This window comes from Gymnogyps californianus, chromosome 13 (genome assembly GCF_018139145.2).
Source record: "Gymnogyps californianus isolate 813 chromosome 13, ASM1813914v2, whole genome shotgun sequence".
Classification (NCBI taxonomy): Eukaryota; Metazoa; Chordata; class Aves; order Accipitriformes; family Cathartidae; genus Gymnogyps; species Gymnogyps californianus.
The window spans coordinates 16374207-16396694 of record NC_059483.1 but is presented as its reverse complement, the minus strand read 5'-3'; the positions used below and the strand labels follow the sequence as shown (position 1 = coordinate 16396694).

The window sequence follows — 22488 nt, the reverse complement described above, 5'->3', positions numbered from 1 at the left end:
CAGAGTAGTAGAAAACGTGTTGTATATTAGCCATCTGCTGAATTCTCTTTGCACACATGGTATATTTTTGTATCTCTTCGTCAGAATTCGAGTGGGATGCCACAGACTCATCAATCACCACATCTTTACCAATCTCATCCTTGTCTTCATCATGCTGAGCAGTGTTTCCCTAGCAGCAGAAGATCCAATTCGCAGCCACTCTTTTCGAAATAATGTAAGCCCTTTATTTTTATGTCTGAAGATAAATATATCCTCACAGGACAACAATCCTTTGGGACTAGTGCCTAGTTTTTAATTTTCAAGTTAAGAAACTTTCCTTTTCCTTTTTTCAAGTCATACTTTTTATTTTTGCTTTAAAAAACATAAATCTTTAAAGACAAGTGACTTTATTGATGGAACATCATAGGTATTAGAACCCTTTATTATGTACATAATGTTTTTCCTTTGTTAGCTATAAAAATATCACAATAAAATATGCTCAAGCTGAGCATAATCTTTATATTTTCATATTTTTTCATAATTTTCAGCTGGTGTACCTGATATGCATTTCCTGAATCACTCTTAGCGCCTCTCAGTATTTAACACTAACTTAAAAATGCCAGTTAAAATTATCACTGTTTATAACATGTTGGGAATAGGCTCTGACCTGTCCTCTCTTCTCCTTCGTTGACTCTATTATATGGTCTTGGGGAACTCAGAGTATCATGCTGTTAGTGAGTGTGTGGATTTGCAAGGATATTACCTCTTCTTTCAAAGAAGCTACTGTGGCCACACTAAGGAGTTTGAGGACCACCACATCGGACCCGAAGATCCTTGGATTCCTGATTGGCCATATCAGAAACTAAATGAGTTTCACTTTTTTCTAAACTCACATGTAAGATGAGGATCAGAGCATGCCCAGCTCTTGCCTTGATTCAGAGTCAAAGGCCATTTCAGCCTCTATACAAAGTGTTTCTGCATCTTTTTTTAGATATACTTGTAGAAACAAAATATTTGTAAGAATATTAATTTCAGAAATGTCTCTATTATTCAATAAGTGTAGTTTATGTGGTGAGTAAATATCTGTGTTCTCCTAAAACAAATTCCTGAATCCCCCATTTTAAGTTCTTAATATAGTACAAGACTTGCCTGTTACTCAAAAGCACAATTGTTAGACAGAGAAAAATAAATCCACTCCTGTGACCACTAATGTTTGTCTTACACTTGTTGCACTTGTATTAGTGGTAAAGCAAGCCTCTCACGTTATTGTCAGTTGTGCATGCTTTAGATTAGGTACGAAATAGCTGAGATGATGCAACTTGGCACTAGTCTGTGGGGACTTTTGGGATACTTTGGCAGAACTTCCAGGTCTCTCCTGTCTTAGATATAAATTGATCTGTAGAGATTGCCATGGAGTTAGAGAAACTCTTTGACCTCTTACAGGAAAGATGGGCCTGCTAGGTCAGTAGAGGTTGTATCCCTCTAGTTCTTGCTAGTGTAGATGCAGCCTCTGAAAGTCCTCTTTTGGCTGTTGACATTGTCTGAATGTTTTTCCAGTAACATTAGTAAAAACCAAAAAGCTAAAACTTTCTTCAAAGGTAAAAAGAGGTCAAAGCACAAAGACAGTCTTCATGTACTATTCAGTAGAGCTGTGTGCTTCCTGTAGCTATAAAACTGGACAAGTGCAATCTTATGAATAAATCACACTAATGGATAAGACGGAGAGCTGGTGGGCAATAGTGAAATTGTTATTGTAGAAATGGCTTGAAGGGCTAGTAAGTGTTTTTGTAACTAGAGGAGTACTAGGAAAATATAACTGGAGAGTGGTGGTAACTGAAAGGATTATTCCTATTTGAGACACAGACAGGTAAAAAGTGTGAGTGATTTCAAGAAGGCATTGCCCTCTTGTAAATATTCACAAATGCACTAGACCTGCATATTTTTCTTGTTGCTACCTTGAATGATCCTGTTCTTCCAACCAGCCAGCTCGGCAAGGGAATGAAAGTTTACAAACTGGGATGCCTTTAAATGTTTTCTTTTAACTCTAGAACGAATTCCTTACTGATTAATCTTTGTTGAATGGCTTTAATATTTGCCTATTTTTTCAGCCACAGCAAGGGACAGAAGGATGTGATCTTCAACTGAATGCGGGGAAAAAATTATTTCCTTTTTATGATCTAATAGGAATACTTTCTTTGTGTGTTGTCTCTTTATTTTATTTCTCCTTCCCATTTTATTAGTTGCCGAACCACAGGAAACATGTTTCTGTGCACAACAGTTGCTAGTTGGATTGCTGGATCCTAAACTAGTACCCTACTGCAATGCATGTTGATTGCTAAATTAGGTGCTAGTGATACGGCCACCTTGAAAGGGTGAAATCTTGGTTGTACTGAAATATATGGCAGTGTTTCTGCCGACAACAGTGAGGTCAATATCACATCCACAATCTTTTTAAAAGTTTGCATATCACTATGCAACTGTTGTGGGTTCTTTTAAATTTCCTACACATAAATCACTGCTGTATCTTCAGAGCTGTAGTGCTGATTTTAAGTAATTTAGTTATTCGTTAATTTGCTTTGTGACACTCTAGCCCAGTCTACAGGAACAATATAATGTAGCAGAATGTAGAACGATGTGCAGTCTAGAGGCATCCATTGAAGTCTTATTTTTTGATGCAATACTTGGGGTGGGGGGTTGGGGGGGGGAGACTTTTAATAATAAGTATTTATTCTTTGTGTAAGATTCTGTATCCCTGCTAAAGGCTGAAGAAAGTACCTGTGAAAGCTGATAGAGGAAAGTCTGAATTGAAAGAAAGTATTGCTTATTGGGTCCTGTTAACTCTTTAGGGGTGAAATCTAATATCTAAGCATATCAGATGCATCTTATAAATTTTTAAGTGAATAAAAATGGTTGCACAATAGCTGGAATTTTAAACTACTTTGTCTAAATTCCCAGTCTACCTACTTAGATTAATTCAGGTAGTGTTGTGCATGTGGTCTAAATTGTAAAAATTTATTAATAGACAGATTTCTTACTGTGGCACATATTATACCTTGCAGATACTTGGTTACTTTGACTATGCTTTCACAGCCATCTTTACTGTTGAAATCCTGTTAAAGGTAATGCATTGTTAATTGATCCTTGTTAGCTCAAAAGCAGCTTTAGCAATAATGTTTGTAACTTTTTGTTTACCTTCCAGATCCTAGGGTATGCAGATTATGTCTTCACTAGTATGTTTACATTTGAGATCATTTTGAAGGTAACAGGTTTTTAAAGGAAGTTTGTTTAAAAGGATTTACCTTGTGTGTCACCTGCCAAGAAAAGGCACTTGAAGTGTTCTTCACCTTTTCTCTAAGCGATCAAAGCTAAACTTTTTTTAAACCAGAGGATTTTTTTATTTGACAGTTCCTCATAGTTTTGATTGGTTATTTTTTACCATTGGGTGCATGAAGAAGCTGATTTTTTTATCATTACATCAACTTAATAATTCATTTTTTACCCTTTTTAAACTTACAGTTGTCAGAAAAGGGAAAAATAATTCACTGCGCATGAGCTTTTCCTTCTCCTTGCTCTGGCATTTCCGAAAGAGATAATCAGTCTTTTAAGGAGGGAGCATGTAATTTCTCATTTCTTTTGCTGAACTGTATTCACAGAGCTAAAATAGTAGATAACTATTTTCTTGCAATAGGACTTGCAAGATATCTTGCATTTATCTATCTATATACTAAGATACTTTGCATTTATCTTGGGCATACATTTAAATACACAGAAAGGCATAAATATGCTTGCTTAAATGTATTACCCATGCATGAGTCAGAAATTGGCATTTTAATGTATAGTTTGTGTACTGATTATTAAGAATATCCATTGGGGTTACTCAGATTTTAGATGTATGAGGCTTACTCTGGCAAAGAAGCCGTATAACTGAGGATTAGGTTCACATGTAAGAAAATGCTGAACAAAGAAATCAAAATTTTTGGTGGGAATTCGCAAAATATTTTTTCAGAGATTTACACATGATTCCTAAAAGTTTCATGCTGTGCATATTCACCATGAGTTTTTGGTTGAGTAACCCTGATCTATACACTTAAAAATTTCTGGTACGTTAAGAATCTGTACATAAACTTTGCATTTCCAGTTGAGAATTAAGCTTAACAAAATCTCTTCTCCCAGCTTTTGCTCATATTGCTGTGTATACTCTTCACAATGCAATTTGATTAATACTAATTGATGCAATATTTGGGCTGTTTACAAGATAGGCTGTACTGTAAGTAGTAGACTATTTTTATGCTTGCGAATATTCTCCCAGCTTACGTTTATCCCCTTATTTCCCATTTTCAGCACTGAGGAGCTTGCGATAGAATTGATTATCTTATAACATTTGTAGCATTCTAAAATAAATACCCATTTTTTTCGCTGCTAGAGAAAGGCCAAACTAAAGGAAGGAGCAAAGCACTGAAAAGAACTGTAGCATTAGATCAAACTAGTTCCCAACTCTGAATTTGAGAAGCCATACAAAATGTTACCATTATTTCTGTGGCAGAAGAAAGTCGGTAAACTTCCACATGCTCTGAGCAGCAGGTTGTATAGCTCCTGCAGTTTCAATTGTGTTTCTCTGGGAGACAGAGGAATTATAAAGCATGGCATAAAGAGGCATAATTGGATGTGTTAAGAAAAGCAACATTCCTACTAACTGCAAAAGGTTCTGACACTGAACGACTCAAGAGTTATCCAAGGGAAGTAGGAAGCTCTAGAGCTTCGGCTGCTGAAATCTGGTATTGTAAAATATTACAAAGAAACAAAAAGCCCCATCGTAGCCGAAAATGTTGATGCTCCTGACTCCACTTTCTCCAGGAAGCTCTGCCCTGCAGTGCACTCACATGTATTTATAAAGGAACATAAATTGTACCATAAAAAAGTGTAATGGACAGCCAGAACATGACACACATACGTATACAGTGCCTGCTTTACTAACATGTCTCAGACACTGGCTTTGCTTGCTTATGGCTGGAGTCCTCCACGTCTTCCATGCTGGGTTTTGCGCTGTGCTTTCCACAGTATCTGGGTCGTACAGAAGCTGCCTGTGTTCTGCTAGGAGTAAATTCAAGACAAGACCTGCAGTAACAATAACATTCCTTAATTTACAGGCAAAAAGTATATGAAACTGAAATTAAGATAACCAGAGGCAATATTACCAGCTGCAGTGAAGAAGCTCGTAAATGTCAAAAAAACCAACCATTAAAACAGAGTAACTCTCAGCATGTGGAGAGTCTCCCTGTGCTCTGTCTTACTGACTGCTCTGCAGATATGAGGATTTCCACATTACATGGTGTCGAGTATATGAATGAGGATATGAATAACAGAAAAGCTGCAACATCAGTTTAAAGCATTTAAGAATTCTCTTATGTAATCCCTACAGAGTGTTGAAATCCAGCTTACCATCCTGTTTGCAGTACTTGGGAAACGTCAAAACATCAGAGCAAAGGTCAGGTTAGGGCCTTGTGCTTTTAACCTTGCCCTAGCTGTGCTAATCCCACACCATTTAAACCAGTCCTCACTGGTGTGGAATTATAGGCGGGAGGAAAGGAGTGGCACTGGTGGTGTGGCAGGTGCTCAGCTCAGTGAGTGTTCTGCAGCATCTGCTCTGCTGAAGGCTGTGTGATAGCGCTCGCCACCTCAAATCCGCTCTACGCTTTGCTTTGGTCTTGATCTGTGCAAAGGATAAAATGATTTGCTATAGAGAGTTTTAGTCAAATGCTTCCGTTGGGATTTGTAGTGATTGAAATATGAGTCTCCATATAAAGATGGGGCGATATGTACTTCACCTGTATTTTTTGGTCAATATATCTTTACTTTTGTGGGAGTCTTTACGTGAAACTTTGTGCTGCTGATAACGTACTACAGTGTAAATGAGTATTTGTACATAGATGTAAGTTTGATATTCAGGGTTATTTTAGTGTTCAACTCCCACTGATTTTAATGAGTTTAGCCATAGTCTGTACAGCTGTAAGTGAAAAGAGCTAGGAATTTATTGGAAATTTTATAATATAACTATATTTTATCTCTCATGTCATGGCACAGATTAAAGCTTTAGGATTTTTATTCTTCTAGTTTTGGGGAAAATTTAGTATCTTGATCACGACAAAAGAAAGTTTAGCATGAGAATAAGGAGAGAAGGGCTCCCAAGAAAAATGCATCTTTGGTAGTTTGCATTCCTTTGCAAATATATAGCTTTCACTGACACTGATGGTTTTTCATGCAAAAGGCCTGCAAGTTTGTGCACGTGAGTAGTGACACAGTAGACTGAGATGCCCATTGATGGTAGCTCTGTTCTACATTGTGGAACAGTCTTGAAAGATGGAATAGTCTGCTGCAAGAGGAAAGGAAATCAAATCTTTTCACACCATCTTAAGGAACAGAATAGAAAGTAATGGGTTTAAAATGCGCAGTCAATATCAGATGTCCTCTGGCTGGCATTGAGTTTTCTTACCTGTGGAAAACAATGAGTAGCTGAGAGTACTCAGGTCTTTTTAAGAGGACCTTAAGGCTGAAGAAATTAGAATCCATGTGCCTGAAACTGACTACTAGGTATTTTTAAACGGTATCCTTATTTTAATTTCAAGTTTTTAGTTTCAGTGTTTCAGTCTTAATCCATAACTGTGGAAAAACCCATGCAAAATTCTACTCAAGTGCAGATTCTGTGCTTCTAATGGCTTAACTGGATTCCTCTGTGCATTTTTTTAACTGGTACTTACTCACAGTTATGGTTAGGGTCTAATTCATAGCTTTAGGAGCCAAATTCAGCCTTGCGATACCTGAGAACATCTGCCCAGATTCTGTCTGCAGCCATAATTAATAGAGCCTCTATCACTGGCTCCTAATGAAACCTGCAAATGATGCATGCGGGTTCCTTCACAAGATACGCTTTGTGTGCTTCTTTCATCTTAATCTAGGTACAGAAAGCAAAAAATGAAGAGAAAGTCCAATAGGCAGAGCAACGTTTGATATTCCCCACAGACCAGCAAAACCTGGGGACCCTTGTCCACACATAATACAAAACAATCTATGGGTTGTTCCAGGTTCTTCCAAGATACCCACTCAAGATTTTAACGTCTCCTGTGAGCCAAAGGCAAATAGCAGTGTAATGCTGCCTTATGACAGCCTTGTGCTGGTTCTGTACCAGATTTGACTCCAGGTTTTTGCAATACATTTTCAGCTCCTTCAATTCTCAAGATAGTATGAATGATTAGGAGTCAGAATCTGGACCTTACAGTTTAGTAAGCATGGAAATTTTATGGTTCTTGCAGTCATTTTTCTAACAAAGGCCAAATCAATTCAGTGTAATCACCTGAGCCTAATCAGTTCTTACACAAAATATAACATTTGTTGACATCAGAAACAGTTAACACATTTGCTGGTGTTGCTTGAGCAGAATTTTTATGGTTTAAAGGAAAGATGTAATGTACATAGTGGGATTGTTTTATATCTCAATTGCTTTTAGAAAGTGAGATAATATTGTATGCATTCACACTCTAGGCAAGTGTCTTGTAAACAGCCTAAATGTGAATTTGAATAAATTGAAATATAGACTAAACATGTAACAATTCTATTTTTAGATGACAGCTTTTGGAGCATTCCTCCATAAAGGGTCCTTCTGCAGGAATTATTTTAATTTGCTGGATTTGCTGGTTGTGGGTGTTTCTCTGGTATCATTTGGTATTCAGTAAGTACTATACTCCTGTGAATGATTTTTTTTTTTTTTTTTTTTTTTGCTTTGGGGTTTTATACTGAAATCAGTGTTTCAGCTCCTTTTGTTCCCCCATTGTGTGCAGTATCTGTATTCAGGACTGGGACTGGCAAGAGGTAGTGCTTTGTATGGAGGGTGTTGTAACTCACTACTAGTATGGGTTGGAAACAAATTACTACTTCCTGCTATTACCAAGAAAACAAAGAAGAGCACCATGACACTGTATTGTATAGCAAGTAATTCCTGGAGCTTCAGGAGGTTTATATACCCTCTTTTCTGCTATTGCCACATCTACAGTCTAGTTCTACGAGCTTGCTCTTTCAGCATAGACCTGCTGGGATATTTAAATTGACAGTATTTGAAGGGGAGAGAAGTTGTACCTTTATCAGGACTGTAAGTGGTAGTGAAGAGATTTTTTTCCTTTGTTTGGGTCAGGCTAAACATAATAGAAGAGTCTGAAGGTGCTTATTGATTCACTGAGCAGTTGTGCCTTATTTAAAATCATCTGTGACACCCTTAGTGACTTAGAAAAGAGCAAGGGCTGGGTGTCAGTCAACTGCTTCCCACTTTGTATTCTGCTTGTACTAGAATACTTATTACACAAGCTTTCAGTTTCACAATATGTTCTTTAAAAGGTTGTCTGCTATTATTTCCTCAAAATGCAGTCCTAGCTACTTAAACAAAGAGAATGTGAGTCATTTGAGATCTTTTCATCTCCAGGTGGTTGGAAATTAAGGTATTCATTGACTTACAGGACTTACACAGTGTCTTCGAAAGAGCTCGTCAACACTGGACAATACTTTGGGGACTATTTTGCTCCTGACCAAACTTAACTGCATTAAAGTGTCAGACAAGCTTCTGACCTGTTAATTCCCAAGTTGCTCCAGAAATCAAAATAATTCTTATGGTATTTATGAGATCGATACTATTTTCTAATATTAATAAAGGATCAATAAAGAAATACTTGAAAAAATCTTGTGTATGTATCTTGAGACTTTTTTGAAATGTCATTTATAAGGAAGTTGCAAGAATATTGTTATTCTTAGAAATAAAATCAATTACCGTAAAAGTAACAGAATAACTTTTTTTTCTCCCCCTAGGTCAAGTGCTATCTCAGTTGTGAAGATCCTCAGAGTTTTAAGAGTCTTGAGGCCTCTAAGGGCAATAAACAGAGCAAAAGGACTTAAGGTGTTTATTTTTTTTTAAGTTATATTTCTGTTGGCCTGATTCTTCAGTCCTGCCTCAGGTTAAAAATTATTGCGCAAGAAAAATTGCCTAGAGAAGTTCACAGGCCAAGGACATAAATCGGTTCCTGATTCTTAAACATACTAAGCCAGGTTCTGCCCACAGTTACAGCAGTTTATATGTGGAGGAACACCAATGCCACGGAGAGTAGATTTTGACTGTAATACTTGCTGTGAACCAACATGTCAGAGCAATATTTTAATTGTTTTTCCATAATGCTTATGTAATTTTTAGTCAGTTGATGTTGATGGGTCTATGTCAACAGACTTATAGACAAATTCAGAAAACAAGTTTTAATTATGGTAGTAGGTATAATACTGACAACACAAAAATAATAATTTAAAAAAATAATCTGTGTGTGATAAAATAGACTTTTATGATATGTATTCTGTGACACTAAGTAACAAGTTGTATTAAAATATATTTTTTTTTCTTTCTTTCCAGCATGTTGTTCAATGTGTCTTTGTGGCTATTAGAACTATTGGTAATATCATGATTGTTACAACTCTGCTGCAGTTCATGTTTGCTTGTATTGGAGTGCAGCTGTTCAAGGTAAGTAGACACTCTCAAAATTTACACAGCATCAAGAAAAGCAAAGCTGAGCTGAATTCTTGGTGGCTTGCTGCTGGAACTGGGGTGGTCCCATTCTGAACCAATCATAGTATAAATGTGTTTATTTTGCATATTCTGCATTTTGTCATTGCTTTTTGTTTTATGTGTAGGGAAAATTCTACAGGTGCACTGATGAGGCAAAACAGAATCCCGAGGAATGCCGGTGAGAACATCTTTGATCTAAGAATGAGACACATTATTTTCTGAATAATTTAAACTGTAGCAGATATGGGCAGGCATGTGTCAGGCCATTTAGGTTTGTGTAAATGGGAATTATCATCTTAAATCCACCAGAAAACGCAGGTTAGCAAGGAAATAAAACAAGCTTAGGGAGGGAGTGAAATAAACTGTTTTGAACAGAGCATTGAGTAACTCTGAGGCTAATTTAATATTTCACTAATGACAGTTTGTTTCTTTCCCACAGAGGGATATACATCGTTTATAAAGATGGAGATGTTGATAATCCAATGGTCAAAGAGAGGGTCTGGCAAAATAGTGATTTCAACTTTGATAATGTTCTGTCTGCTATGATGGCCCTTTTTACAGTATCCACTTTTGAAGGCTGGCCAGCGTGAGTGAATTCTCCATGTTTTCACAGCATTAAGATGGTTACATTTTCCAGAACAGTTCTCTGTCATTTACCAGGCATTTTTGGGCAACAAAGCAGTCTTAAGTGATGGTATAAAAACTTATTAATGGAGGAAGGAAAAAAAACCTCCTATCCTTCTGAATCTGTGCACTTTTCCTGTATTTCTTCATTCACCTCTATCTATAAAGGGCAAACTTTTTTTATATTGTTTGATTCCCAATCTTTCAGCTACTTTTGCTATAATGAGCTAAATTCCTTCGCTCTAATGGAAGTAATGCTTTTAGATGTTTATCCATCGATGCCCTTTAAATAATACTAATATGCAAATTTTCGGCCTTTGAGTAAAACTTTTACTAAAAAATCAGGCAATAGTACACTGCATAGAGAAACCCAGGAAGAGCAAACTACCACTCGCCATTTCCCTAAATGAGAAAAGTCTTAGAGGAGAGCTTAATGTGTGTGGGGGGAAATAAAAAATACAACTGTCTGGTCATTACCTTGATTCTTTTGGAAAAAAGCATGTAACATTGTGCGGTGTGATTCTTCTGGTTTCGATATGCTTGTAAGCACTGTCAGTAACTAGAAAAAGAGAACAGTAAACAGCAGACCATTTCTGAAATGTATCCTCTGAGCCTGCATATTTTACTCGCTTTTGTCATTTTAATGCTAATAAAGATAAAATTTTGTTTGTTTTTCAGGCTGCTTTACAAAGCCATCGATTCAAATGGCGAGAATGTAGGACCTGTATACAACTATAGAGTGGAGATCTCCATTTTTTTCATCATCTATATCATCATTATTGCTTTCTTTATGATGAACATATTTGTTGGTTTTGTGATTGTTACATTCCAAGAACAGGGAGAACAAGAGTATAAGAACTGTGAGCTGGACAAAAATCAGGTTAAAATAAATAATGAACTCTTAACTTTTGAAAGTATCCTTTTTTATTTATGCATGAAGAGCTTCCGTTCTACTTTGGGTCAGAAGAGGGCACCCAACGCATATCTTAGTAAAAAAACGGAATTAGTAAATACTATCAACTGGTATTCAGGTCATTGTATGTTCTTCTTTCCATACGCCCAACATATCGGTCTTTTTGTTGTGAAAGGTATTACATTAAGCTTGTTAGCTTCTTAGTGTCTCACTTATTGGTGTCACATTAAGAAGAATACAGCACTTGCCAGCTTATCCATAGGCAGAGGTAGGTTTTACAATAAGAACAGGAAAATAAATTTTGTGTTCTGAATAGTCTGAAAGTGTTCAAAGTGGAAGTGTTCAAAATGTTCTACTCCCCCCTCCCCCCCCTCCCCATTTATTTAGAAATTCACAGGGGCTATTCAGATTCAAATTTTTAAAATTTGTCCCCTTTTACTGTTTAATCCTTTGACTGAGAAACTGATCAGTCACCAGTAATGATTTTTCAGGTACTCTTGTCCAACTGTAACACACTTCATTTAAACAAAGTTAAGCATGAAACTTTAGCCAGCATTCGTCCTGCGTTTTGTGCCCTGTCAGTCAGCTTTTGTAAGCATTCTTCACAAGACAAGTGGAAGGCCCAGCCTACATGAAGATTTCAGGCACTAGTAGAGTAGGAGATGAATCCATGGTGTTCCTACATATGTGACGTGATTTTGCTGGGCAATTTAACTGAACCATTAGGAATAACACTTCCTCAGTACTTATTTTGTTGACTCTAGGGTTTTATGCTATGCAGTTACATTGATGGTTGAAAACTTAGTAAAGACAAAGCATGACTTATAGATGAATTAATAGTCATGTTATTAATAGTCATGCTATATACTATACATATACATACATATAGTCTGTGGTATACTACTATATACTACTACACTGTATAAAAGTGAAACACTTCAGAATTTCCATGAGCGTTATTTGATTCTTTGTATGTGGCTGAGTAGTGTATATGATTAGATACAGTTGTAAATAACCAAGTGAGGACTGGTAAGCTACTTGATTACTTTATTAACACTTAATAATAAAAATCTCTACATCAAGTAGATAGACTGCCTGTTTTTAAGACTTATATTTAACAGTTTGCACTTACTAACTATATTATCAGTTGATTAACTGTTAGGTATAGTCTGACAATTTTTGATGTATTTGCTTTTACAGCGTCAGTGTGTAGAATATGCCTTGAAGGCACGTCCTCTTCGTAGATATATTCCAAAAAATCCTTACCAGTACAAGTTCTGGTATGTGGTGAATTCTACTGGATTTGAATACATCATGTTTGTCCTCATCATGCTGAACACACTTTGCTTGGCTATGCAGGTAGGAAAACCAGAAGCTCTTTTGAAGCCGTTGGCATAAATTGCAAGGAAGGATATGGGTGATATAGTGCCTTTAATTTATGGCAACCTGTATTTTTTTATGAAGTGAAATTTAAAAAAAAGCACCTCTGATCATAGTAATCTTCTGTGACATGTTCTAATCTGTTCATCAGTTCTCTGAAGTAAAATTGCTTAAAACAGCTTGATGTTGGTAAAGGCCTTCCTAACCTAATCAAGCTCTGAGCTTTATTTTGTACTTGCGGTGTAATTTAATTTATACTATATGTCTGTATTCCCAAGATTATCCATGTGCAAGAAAATCTGAAGAGAAGTGTCTAATTTTATAAGCAAACGTTTCTCTCAACCTCTTAGATTCTTTTATCTAATATATTCTTTTATGCAGTGCCTTTAAGCGTTACTTCACCTCTGTGTAGTTTCTGTACTTGTTCTGTTTTCATTTTGTGTATGTACTGCTCCAAACTTGGTTGGATTGGACGAGATGATATTTAAAGGTCCCTTCCAACCCAAACCATTCTAAGATATTTCTATCATCTGTGTCTGTATCTTCTTCAGAAGTTTAAACACTTAATATCTGGAGCAACTCTAGTTTTGTGTGCTCATGCAAACCTCACACAAACGTGTTTTCATATATTAGCTGTATATCTATATCTATAGGTGTATATCTACACCTGTGTGTATTTTTGCATGTTTTTACTTTTTCTGCATTATGCATGCAGTTCTTCGCCACCTACTTCTCTTATCTGCTTTTCCAAGTTGTCTCTTTCTTTATTGTAGTATTTCAGATTTTGATAAGAAAAAGAATGGTTCGAATTCAGTTTACAAAACTATTCTACTTTTTTCGGTAAACTTGCATACACTGTATTCTCTCAAAAATATCACTCCTACATAATATATGTTATTCTGTGACTAACATACTGCAGGCTTTCTAAGCAGGTGTGACACAAGGTTATGTAATTTTAAAACTTAGCACATAAAACTTGGGAAATTGCTGTTGTCTAATACTCCTTTTTTGAGGGAACAGTCTTCCTCTCAAAACCAACTCTCTGGAGATTTCCTTAGGATGTAGAGGAATGACAATTTTGTTCCACTCAGTGCCTAAACAGAATCGATTTAAACAACTCCATTCTTGACCAGAGATATTCAGCTAGTCTTGTATGTATGTAAGTGTGCATCATAAATACTACTAGAAAATATTTTCCTGTGCTGCATTTTTGCCAACTTTGTCTTAGGCTGCCTTACTTTCACTTAATATTTTAAAGCCTTAACTTTTAAAAGTATTGTATTTTTCATTCACAGCACTATGGACAGTCTAAGCTCTTTAATGATGCAATGGACATTATGAACATGGTTTTCACAGGAGTGTTCACTGTTGAAATGGTTTTGAAACTGATTGCATTCAAACCCAAGGTAAGTTTTAGATACGATTTAATTAGGTCATCACCACAGGAATTAAGTATAACGTAAGTTTCACACTAGCTGTGTATTATTCAAGGAACAAAAAGAACCTGTTTCCCACATTTATCTGTCAGTGAAATCATAATAGAAATGTTAGTCTGATATGTATGTATGTAACTCCAGGAAATGAAATCCAGATATCACAAAAAATATTACAAGGTGGTTGATGAGATCTGGAATATTTTGAGGTAATGAAAATGTCCCTTTATAAATCAGATAAATAATTTCCTGTTACAAGCATTACCACTTCTCCTGTTCATGGTACTGCATTCGTAACTTTACACTAAGTTAATCTCCAGTAAAGACCTGTATGTTATATTTCCTATTCTAAAATGCAAAATTATTTCTTTACTTTATAAAATATAGCCAAGTACTACAAACATGCACATAAATAATTTGCATATTCAATAGCCTTTTTAGATTTTTGTTTTCAGTTATACATACACAATATTCGGTAGAGGGCCCCACAGTGAGTAGTTGATTCCTTGCCTTAAAGGGACACTGTCAAAATCAATAATGCAGACACATTTTCAAAAGTAGGTTTGCAAGAGAAACTGATAACTATAATTACTAATTGAAAAAAAAGATGACAGTCGGACTGTGACAGTTAATGCAGTCTCTTTGTTCACTTCTCATAAACTAAACTAAATTTTGTTTTCAGTACAATGAAATCAATGTTTATTCTGGGCTTATATCTATGTAAATAAGTAAAGTGTGGTCACTCGCTATACATGGAATTTGAAAAAAGCCAGGGATGCCATTTGAAGTTTACTGATCTCACCATCTAAGACTGGTATTTTTCATTTTCCGTTGCCCTTCTTTTAAAGTAATCAGGATATCTGCATCTGTAATTGGCTGTGAACTGTGCCCTTTCTTAGTGTTACGTAGCAAACTGGATGACTGTAGGCTGTGTGGGCAATCTTATTCTCTTGCTTTAAACAAGCTAGCTCTCATACTTACAGCAACATAGTCATGGCTGCCCAGAGATCAGTGTGGAGTAGATGTATAACTACTTTCCAGCTTTTCAAAACTATTTATTCAGCTTGCATTTAGTCATGAGCTTGGCTGTGGAGCCTGAGCTGCTTGATTTAAAGCTAGCTTGTATGTGCCTGCAGAAGTAAACAAATTATACATCACTCGAGGTCTGGTGTTGAGATGTGAAGTGTGGAGTTCTGGGTGAATGCTTACCCACTCTCCCATAGTCTCACTCTGCACTGTCCAGTCCATTGTACATTTCTAATGAATTTATTTGTATTTTTGTGTCACCTATCTTATTTAAGTGCTAAGGATTTCACATTAAAAATAACACAATATGAGGCCCCAGAGGAGATAGCTCAGATATGTGGACCACAGTGTCATGAGTACGCTGATTGTATTTCCTGATTTGTATTTCCTGTTCTATATCCTTGTTTCACCCTGAAGTTTCAGAAGACTTTGCTGCATTTTATCATCTGCTCTTTGAAAGAAGATTGTGAATCCTTGTATGGTTCTCCATGCACTTGTAACTGTAGTCAGAAATAGCAGCTAATGCAAAATATAGTGGTCTGATCATGAGTGTATAAATCAGTGCTCCATTTGTATTATGGACTTCCTATGCGTTATCAAATGCAACGTCTTAATACTGGTCTCTAAGCCTTTGTACGATTTGAGTCTTAACTCTGTTGCAATATGCTTTCTATCTGATCGGATGCTTTTACTGTGAGAGATCCCTGGATCTGAATCCTGAGAGTTTGAAGGGCCGACACTGTCAGTGAAAGGTCCTCATTTCCTGAATTTCATTCCCCCATAGATGCAGAACACCTTAAACTTGTTAATTAGCAGGACAAGGTTAAAAGGCCATGGTAAATCAGACTTTTGGCAGAGATTAATTAGCAGGAAGGGAAGGGAGTTAAATATCTTTAAGGTTGTTCCTGTTATTCTTTGAAGACTGTAACTTTTTAAATTGTCAGATACTCTTTAACAAAACACCTATTGGCAACATATATAGTTCATTAATAATTGCAAATCAGCTAGCAGTCTTAAGCAGAATGTGAATGTCTTAGTAATCTAAATTTTGAACTAGATATATGCTTAAAACAACAATAAATTTCTTTAACTCATATTAAGATTTAATAATAGTAGGAACAATCTGAAACCCAACTTAATGTTTTGCTTTAGGGTTCGTGAGGAAAGATTGATTCATTTCCTCTATGTTTGTGTCACTGGTGGATTTCTTAGTCTAATCTGGTAGAATGGACAGTTTTATTTATTAGTTTTGTGCATTTAAAAAATTACTTCAGAGATGCTCAAAGCGTCAAATAAAAACTCCATTACTCTGTAAAAATAAGAATAGATAAAAACATGTTAGTTGTTATCTCATCTGCTTGACAGTGTCCCCTTAATATGTTGACAAAAAACCTGTGCAAACTGTGATCTTTTGGTTTCGCTGGTTATGCAAACTTAAGGCTACTATAAGTTATTGATACTCTTACTATGATATTGTGTTGTTTCAAACCAAGGTACTGCAGACTACCTTCCAGCTCTTGGATATATAAAACTTGGATAAGTGATAGATATTAAAGGTGATGCTGAGTGTCTGGCACACTTCTTGACTGGGAGATTGGAACACACAGTACTTTGCAGAATGAGGCCCTAAACTTCTCAACAGAGTACTAAAAGGACTAAAATATTTATGTGGTAGATCTATAGAAACATATTTTGGTGTTAATTCTCTATGCCTACATATTCCCCAGGATTTGTGATTTTATCCTTCAGCAGTTCTCAATGAACAAATTTTTCATAATGTAAGTTAAAAGAGCAGGCATTTTTTCTTCACATGTTCTTCACATTTGCTAAAATCTGTTACTTAGCATGGTTTAGTACAGTACAAAACAAAATACAGCTATGAAATCTAAAATAATGCATCAACTCATACCGTCTGTACAGCTTCGTGATAGCTAGCTGTTACTTAAACTTGTAATGATTTTCCATGTCGTTTTACATTAGATTTTTGTAAGAAAAAAGGAAAGATGGCTAGTAAGTGAATTGATCTTGGGTCATTGCAGTGGTGAAAACAACTTATTTGCATGATGTTTATTTGCTGTGACTTGTCCATTCCTCCCTTTTCCAAAACCATCTTTATTTTCTCTTAGTTTTTTTGTTTATTTGTATGCTTTTGCTTTACATATTACTTTGAACAATATTTGTCTATACTGATGGAAAAGGTTTCATAAAATAAATGTGTAAAGTATTTTAGCTGTATTGAATCAAAATGTGAATTTGTTATTTCAGTGACTTATATTGTAGCATGTCTAGTAAAGTAACTTTTTCTGTAGCTGAAATTAACTTTTATTTGGAGGACCTTTTTTGGTTCCTGTTGTTGTAGAGGAAGATGGATAGCACACCTCAGGATTGTGCTGATTATCTGTTTGCTGTTTGCCAATAGTCTCTTATTTTATGTATATATATAAATACCGCTATTTCAAAATCAAGAAAGATACTTCTTTTAAAGAAGAGAAATAAGGAGTATGAATGATCAGGAAGCAGAGTATGAGAGTAGCTCCTCTTCTTTAGTTGGCAGCTGCTAATCTCTTCAGCATTATAAATTTCAGTATCATTGAGGGGGTTCAGCATGATGTTTAGTAGAAACTTTGGGAATGGCTTGTTCTCATGAAGCCAGATGAGTAAGGAAGGAGCAACAGGGAATTGTGCAGGAGCTCTCAGAAATGGATGCATTTGTTCAGGAGGCCAAATCCATGAACACTGGCTTTTGCCCGAAGACTGGAGTTGATGATTAATCCCAAAGAACCAAAGCATGTGGCACAAAGGGCTGTAGTGATAATCGTACTCTGATCTATTATCCTCTTACAGCCCCTTCCTTAAATGAGGGAATGATTATAGCAATTTGTGTTTTAAAAGAGCTAAAAGACAGTAGCATTAGAAACATAATGAGGCTTTCCTGACTCTGCTCAGTGCTTACTGTCCTAGAATACACTGCAGAGCTGTCTTCTGTAGCAGCTCTCTCGTAGTCTCCAAGAGCAAATTTTCATGTAAAATTAGCTTTTTTCATAGTAATGCACTCAAGTGTAACCTTTAAACTGTGAAGTTACTAGAAATTCGAAGTTTAAAATCTTGAGAAAAATATTGTCCAATTCTAAAAAATTTTGTAGCTGATTTTGCTTTTCTGTGCTAACAACACATGTAACAACTTAAACTACTCAGCTAAAACATTATCTTATAGTAAACAGTGTAATAATATGTGTAACTAGACATAAGGTTAGATTAGTACACTTGTCATTTTAAACTTTTTGCTAAATTTATTTTTTAGAGCTTCAATAGTGGCTGACAAGTTAGTATTTTTAAATTAATTACCAGGAAAGCAGAATGTACGTGTACAAAATGTACATTTCAGCCTTTGTCATGCAATGCACATTCCTTAGTCATGGTTGGCTGATAAATTAATATATCTAAATGAGAAAAAGGGCAAGTTCAGTAATTTTTGCAATTCTGAATTTCTGTAATAACTAGGCAAAATCCACATATTGCAGAAAACCTACATATCTTTTCTCCATAGAGTTGCCTTCAACAGAGTAATACATCTTGATTTGTTCCCAGTGACAGATTGATCCTGGAACCTACCTCAAGGTTTCTTCTGAAATATCTTTTTGCTCAAACATGCAGTTTTGATGCCAATAGACAGCTAATTGCATGATAGCACTTTATAACCATTTGCAGCAGTGTGCCAGTCACATACACATACAGAATATATTTAAAGCCATAAAATGTCAGAAGAGTGACTAAGCAATTTATGAAAATGAATTTTCAGACATTGGACTGGCTGCATTAAAAGCATTAAGAAATTGTTCAAGTTGCTATGGTTCCTAGCACTGACTTCACTAGTTACAGAATCAGGCCCTGACTGCAAATGTAGTGTGAGTTCCTATATTAAACCTAGTTTATGACTAGAAGATTAAGTCAGTTCTCTACTATTTATGCACAGTTCCACATTAATAATTGTGCATGATTAACCAGTGATGAGCTTTGACCCTTTGAATATTTTTACCTATGTAGATAGGACTATCCTAAAGTCATTAATGTTCAGGAGGTTTCAATTGGCTTGGTCTTGTAGAAATATTATTAAAGGGATTTTGTCGTGCTTGTTAGGGGATATGTGTTAGAATTTTTCAGCCTTGCTAGAAGTCCAAAACCAGTTTTGGATGATGGCTTGCTTGCCAACATTGTGCTTATACGATGGTGTATTATGCATGTGTACTGCGTGTATGCGCGCGCGCGCGTATGTCTGTGTGTCTGTACATGTATATATATAAAGTATATATATATACACACACGCACATAAATGTTGCTTTTCCTTCAGTAGGCAATATTGTTTGTTTTGTTTTGTTTTCTCATTAGACCACAGGTTTTGTTTAACTAATTTCTGTTTATGCAAAACTAAACAGAAGTATGCAAATATTTGACATTTCATGTGTAATCACAAACGTTTGCACCCTGCCTGCTCTGTTCAGGGCTATTTTAGTGATGCCTGGAATACGTTTGACTCCCTCATCGTTATTGGCAGCATAGTAGACGTCGTTCTCAGTGAAGCTGATGTGAGTATACCCCAGCTTACTTTCCCCAGTCCCTACTTCTCTTTCTCTGTCTCCCCACTATTTCCATCATCTGGACAAGTCACAGATTTTGATCTGATGTTTCTAAAGTTTGAGTACAGACCAGTCGTAGGTCAATTATGTTGATATGGGAAATAAATAGCCTTTTTTTTCTAGCAATTTTTTTTAGCTATGAAAGGGAAAGATTAGATTGTATAGTGGTACATCAGAGAAGCCTAGAATGTTTCTGTGTTATAACACTGTCCTTTTCTTCTCTTTTTCTGTTTGTGTTTTTCTCTTGCTCTCTTTCTGCTGAATGCTTGTCCTAACAGCACTATTTCACTGATGCATGGAACACTTTTGATGCCTTAATTGTTGTTGGTAGCGTCGTTGATATTGCTATAACAGAAGTTAATGTAAGTAGCAACTGTTCATGCACTAAAAAGTAATTGCTGTCATCAAGAAATACAGAAAATGTAAACTTTGTCCCCCAAAATCCTTTTTTAGAAAAGTATGTTTTATCCTGGAATCAAAGACCAAAACATTGATATAGTTGTTTGTACAAGCTGTTATTATAAATCTATATACCTGTATAGTTGCACATGCACACAGCATAGTGAGACAATGAGAATTATGTTTTTCTATATATGTACAGAAAATATTTAAAACATTTTATGTATAAAAAAGGAATTAAGCATCTGTTACTATTTTGCTTGAAGCCCAGTGATTTTTGTAGATAGCTTGACCAAGATAATTCAAGATTCTTTAAGTTGTTTCAGTGGCTCAGTTTAACAAATAATGATTTTTTTTCTGTAGGAGGTTTGGTTTTTAGAGCGATGTTAGCATTCATATCTCATGAGGTAGCAGAAGAAGGGTACATAGAGAACGTAAGGCTTTCCATGCTGTGGAAAATAGAATGTTTATTTTTTCCTATTCCTTTTGCTTTTCCCATCCTCCAGTAATTGTTTTGAAATTTGAATTACTCTTAAAGTACTTGGAAAACTCCATCTTTTCACCAAAATTTTCACTGATGGCCGTTACGCATATAGGTGTTTGGACAACAGAAAGATCCCTTTCCAAGAAAAAAAATAGGGAAATAATGATTTTTGCCTGTTTTCTATCTGACTTGCTGGTTTTAACAAGGAAAGCCGTATCACAAAAATGATAAATGAAAGATAACAAAATACGTACCAGTTCTGTAGTAGATATGCAAGTGCTTCCCATACTTACATATTTCTTTGTTTAACTAGTCAAAATAAAATTTCAGAGGAAAGTGCCTCTTCCCTCTAATGCTTCTTGAGACCTCAAAAAGGGAGACTGAAGAAGGTGAGACTTGGATCCAACCCAGCCACTGAAAATGCTCAGGGAGCACACAGACTCAGTAGGTGAGGTTAGCATATTCCACCTGGTGAAGATCTTACCTATTTATCATTCTGAGAACTAAGTTATCCAGAAATACCCAAGATGCAGGAGATCCTCAACATTCACATATTTTCCCTGTATCAAAGAACAGATTAATCAGAGAAAGCTGTAGATATAAATAGTTGCTTGGTATTCTTTGAAGATACTTAGCTTGCATGTTCTTCTACAGCGGTCACAGTTTATGAGCTGGCTAATAACATTCCTTTTCTCTTAAATTTGTTTTAGTAAGCTACTTGCTAGACGTCTTTTTTTTTTGCCCCAGTGGATTTTATTACTTACCCAAATGGTTTCTTTTCAGTAGGGATATTTAATAAGCATCATCTTTCAAAATACTTTTACATTTGAATAAATACCCTTCAGTGGTGAATATTTAAGTTGCAATATCTCGATCATATTTTGGGGAAGCAAATCCATCCTGTGGCTATCATTGCCATTTAATTGAAACAGTTTTTCAGAGAAAACACATTTTAAAATTTATTTTCCAGAGTGGTTCATGTCAGGAACCCAGTTCTTAGGATCACATTCCTCCAGTCAATAGCAGAAATGATACCCTTTACTCCATTTAGACAGTACCTTGATTTTGGAACTGTGAATACCATGATAATAAAGTTGCCCAGGAACATGGAATAGAAATTGTATTTGAAAAAAACCTGTGATCTGTTCCAGGCATTCCAGGATGAGGAAAAAAACCCCAATGCATGATTCTCAAGTAAGATCTGTCTAGAAGGCAGTATTTGGCTTTCAATGCATTGTTCAGATCAGCAGACCACCTGCTAGGAGCTTGGATTTGTCAGGCTGGTCTTGATTGAGGCCATGGTTTGATGAGGATTTCTTTTGGCATCTCCGTGAGCTTAAGCAGCCTTCACCCACAGCCCTTCTTACCCCCATAGCTATGTGAGCTGTGCTTCCACAAGAGTTTGAGGACTTCACAGTTGGCTGGATGAGGTGCTGAGCACAAAGTATTGGCAAAAGTGTGGGCCATGGTAGGGCAGAAATGAGTGGATAAGGCTGCTGCCAAAGGAAACACTTATACTGTGCCCATACAGGTCTCCCTTCAGAGTATATTAGCATTGGCACAGACAACATCAATTTGTGGCAGTAGCCACTGTTGAGAAACAGTGATGTACATAGTTTTTAATCTTCTTTGGTTGTAGTCTATTTGGTAAGCATAGTAATACCTATTATAAATGCATTTCAATCAAATATAGAAAACAAATGTATTCTTTTATCTTTTTTTTTTAAGATGGCAGAATATCTTCAAGCATACACAGAGTCTATTAGTCCTCATTAAAGACTTCAAATTTCTTTATAAAGCTGCAAATTCTACACTGCCATCTCAAAGAGTAAACACAATCAAAATAATTTTAAGGCTGATTCACCTTAAAATTCTGTCCTGATTTTATGTTCAACTATGAGAATCTCACGACTGACTGCATTACGGGAAAGAACAATGGAGGAGTGATGTGATAACGTGGGAGCAGAAGGACCTTAGCCTGACCCTTAGATTTCAGAGTGATTTTGCTCCAGTTCTCAGCGAGCAAT

General features: G+C 36.0%; 1 protein-coding gene across 1 annotated transcript in view; it reads left to right on the top strand.

Annotated features, from left to right (window-relative positions):
- The window catches only part of CACNA1D (calcium voltage-gated channel subunit alpha1 D), a 200442-nt gene that overhangs the window by 129785 nt on the left and 48169 nt on the right, over window positions 1–22488 (top strand). Inside the window, exons 20-32 of the mRNA XM_050904926.1 lie at window positions 85–214; window positions 3039–3098; window positions 3179–3238; window positions 7596–7702; window positions 8827–8914; window positions 9416–9523; window positions 9694–9746; window positions 10008–10154; window positions 10871–11072; window positions 12306–12464; window positions 13781–13891; window positions 19444–19527; window positions 19857–19940. Coding sequence (XP_050760883.1) covers window positions 85–214; window positions 3039–3098; window positions 3179–3238; window positions 7596–7702; window positions 8827–8914; window positions 9416–9523; window positions 9694–9746; window positions 10008–10154; window positions 10871–11072; window positions 12306–12464; window positions 13781–13891; window positions 19444–19527; window positions 19857–19940 — 1393 coding nt within the window. The remainder of the gene's footprint in view (window positions 1–84; window positions 215–3038; window positions 3099–3178; window positions 3239–7595; window positions 7703–8826; window positions 8915–9415; window positions 9524–9693; window positions 9747–10007; window positions 10155–10870; window positions 11073–12305; window positions 12465–13780; window positions 13892–19443; window positions 19528–19856; window positions 19941–22488) is intronic.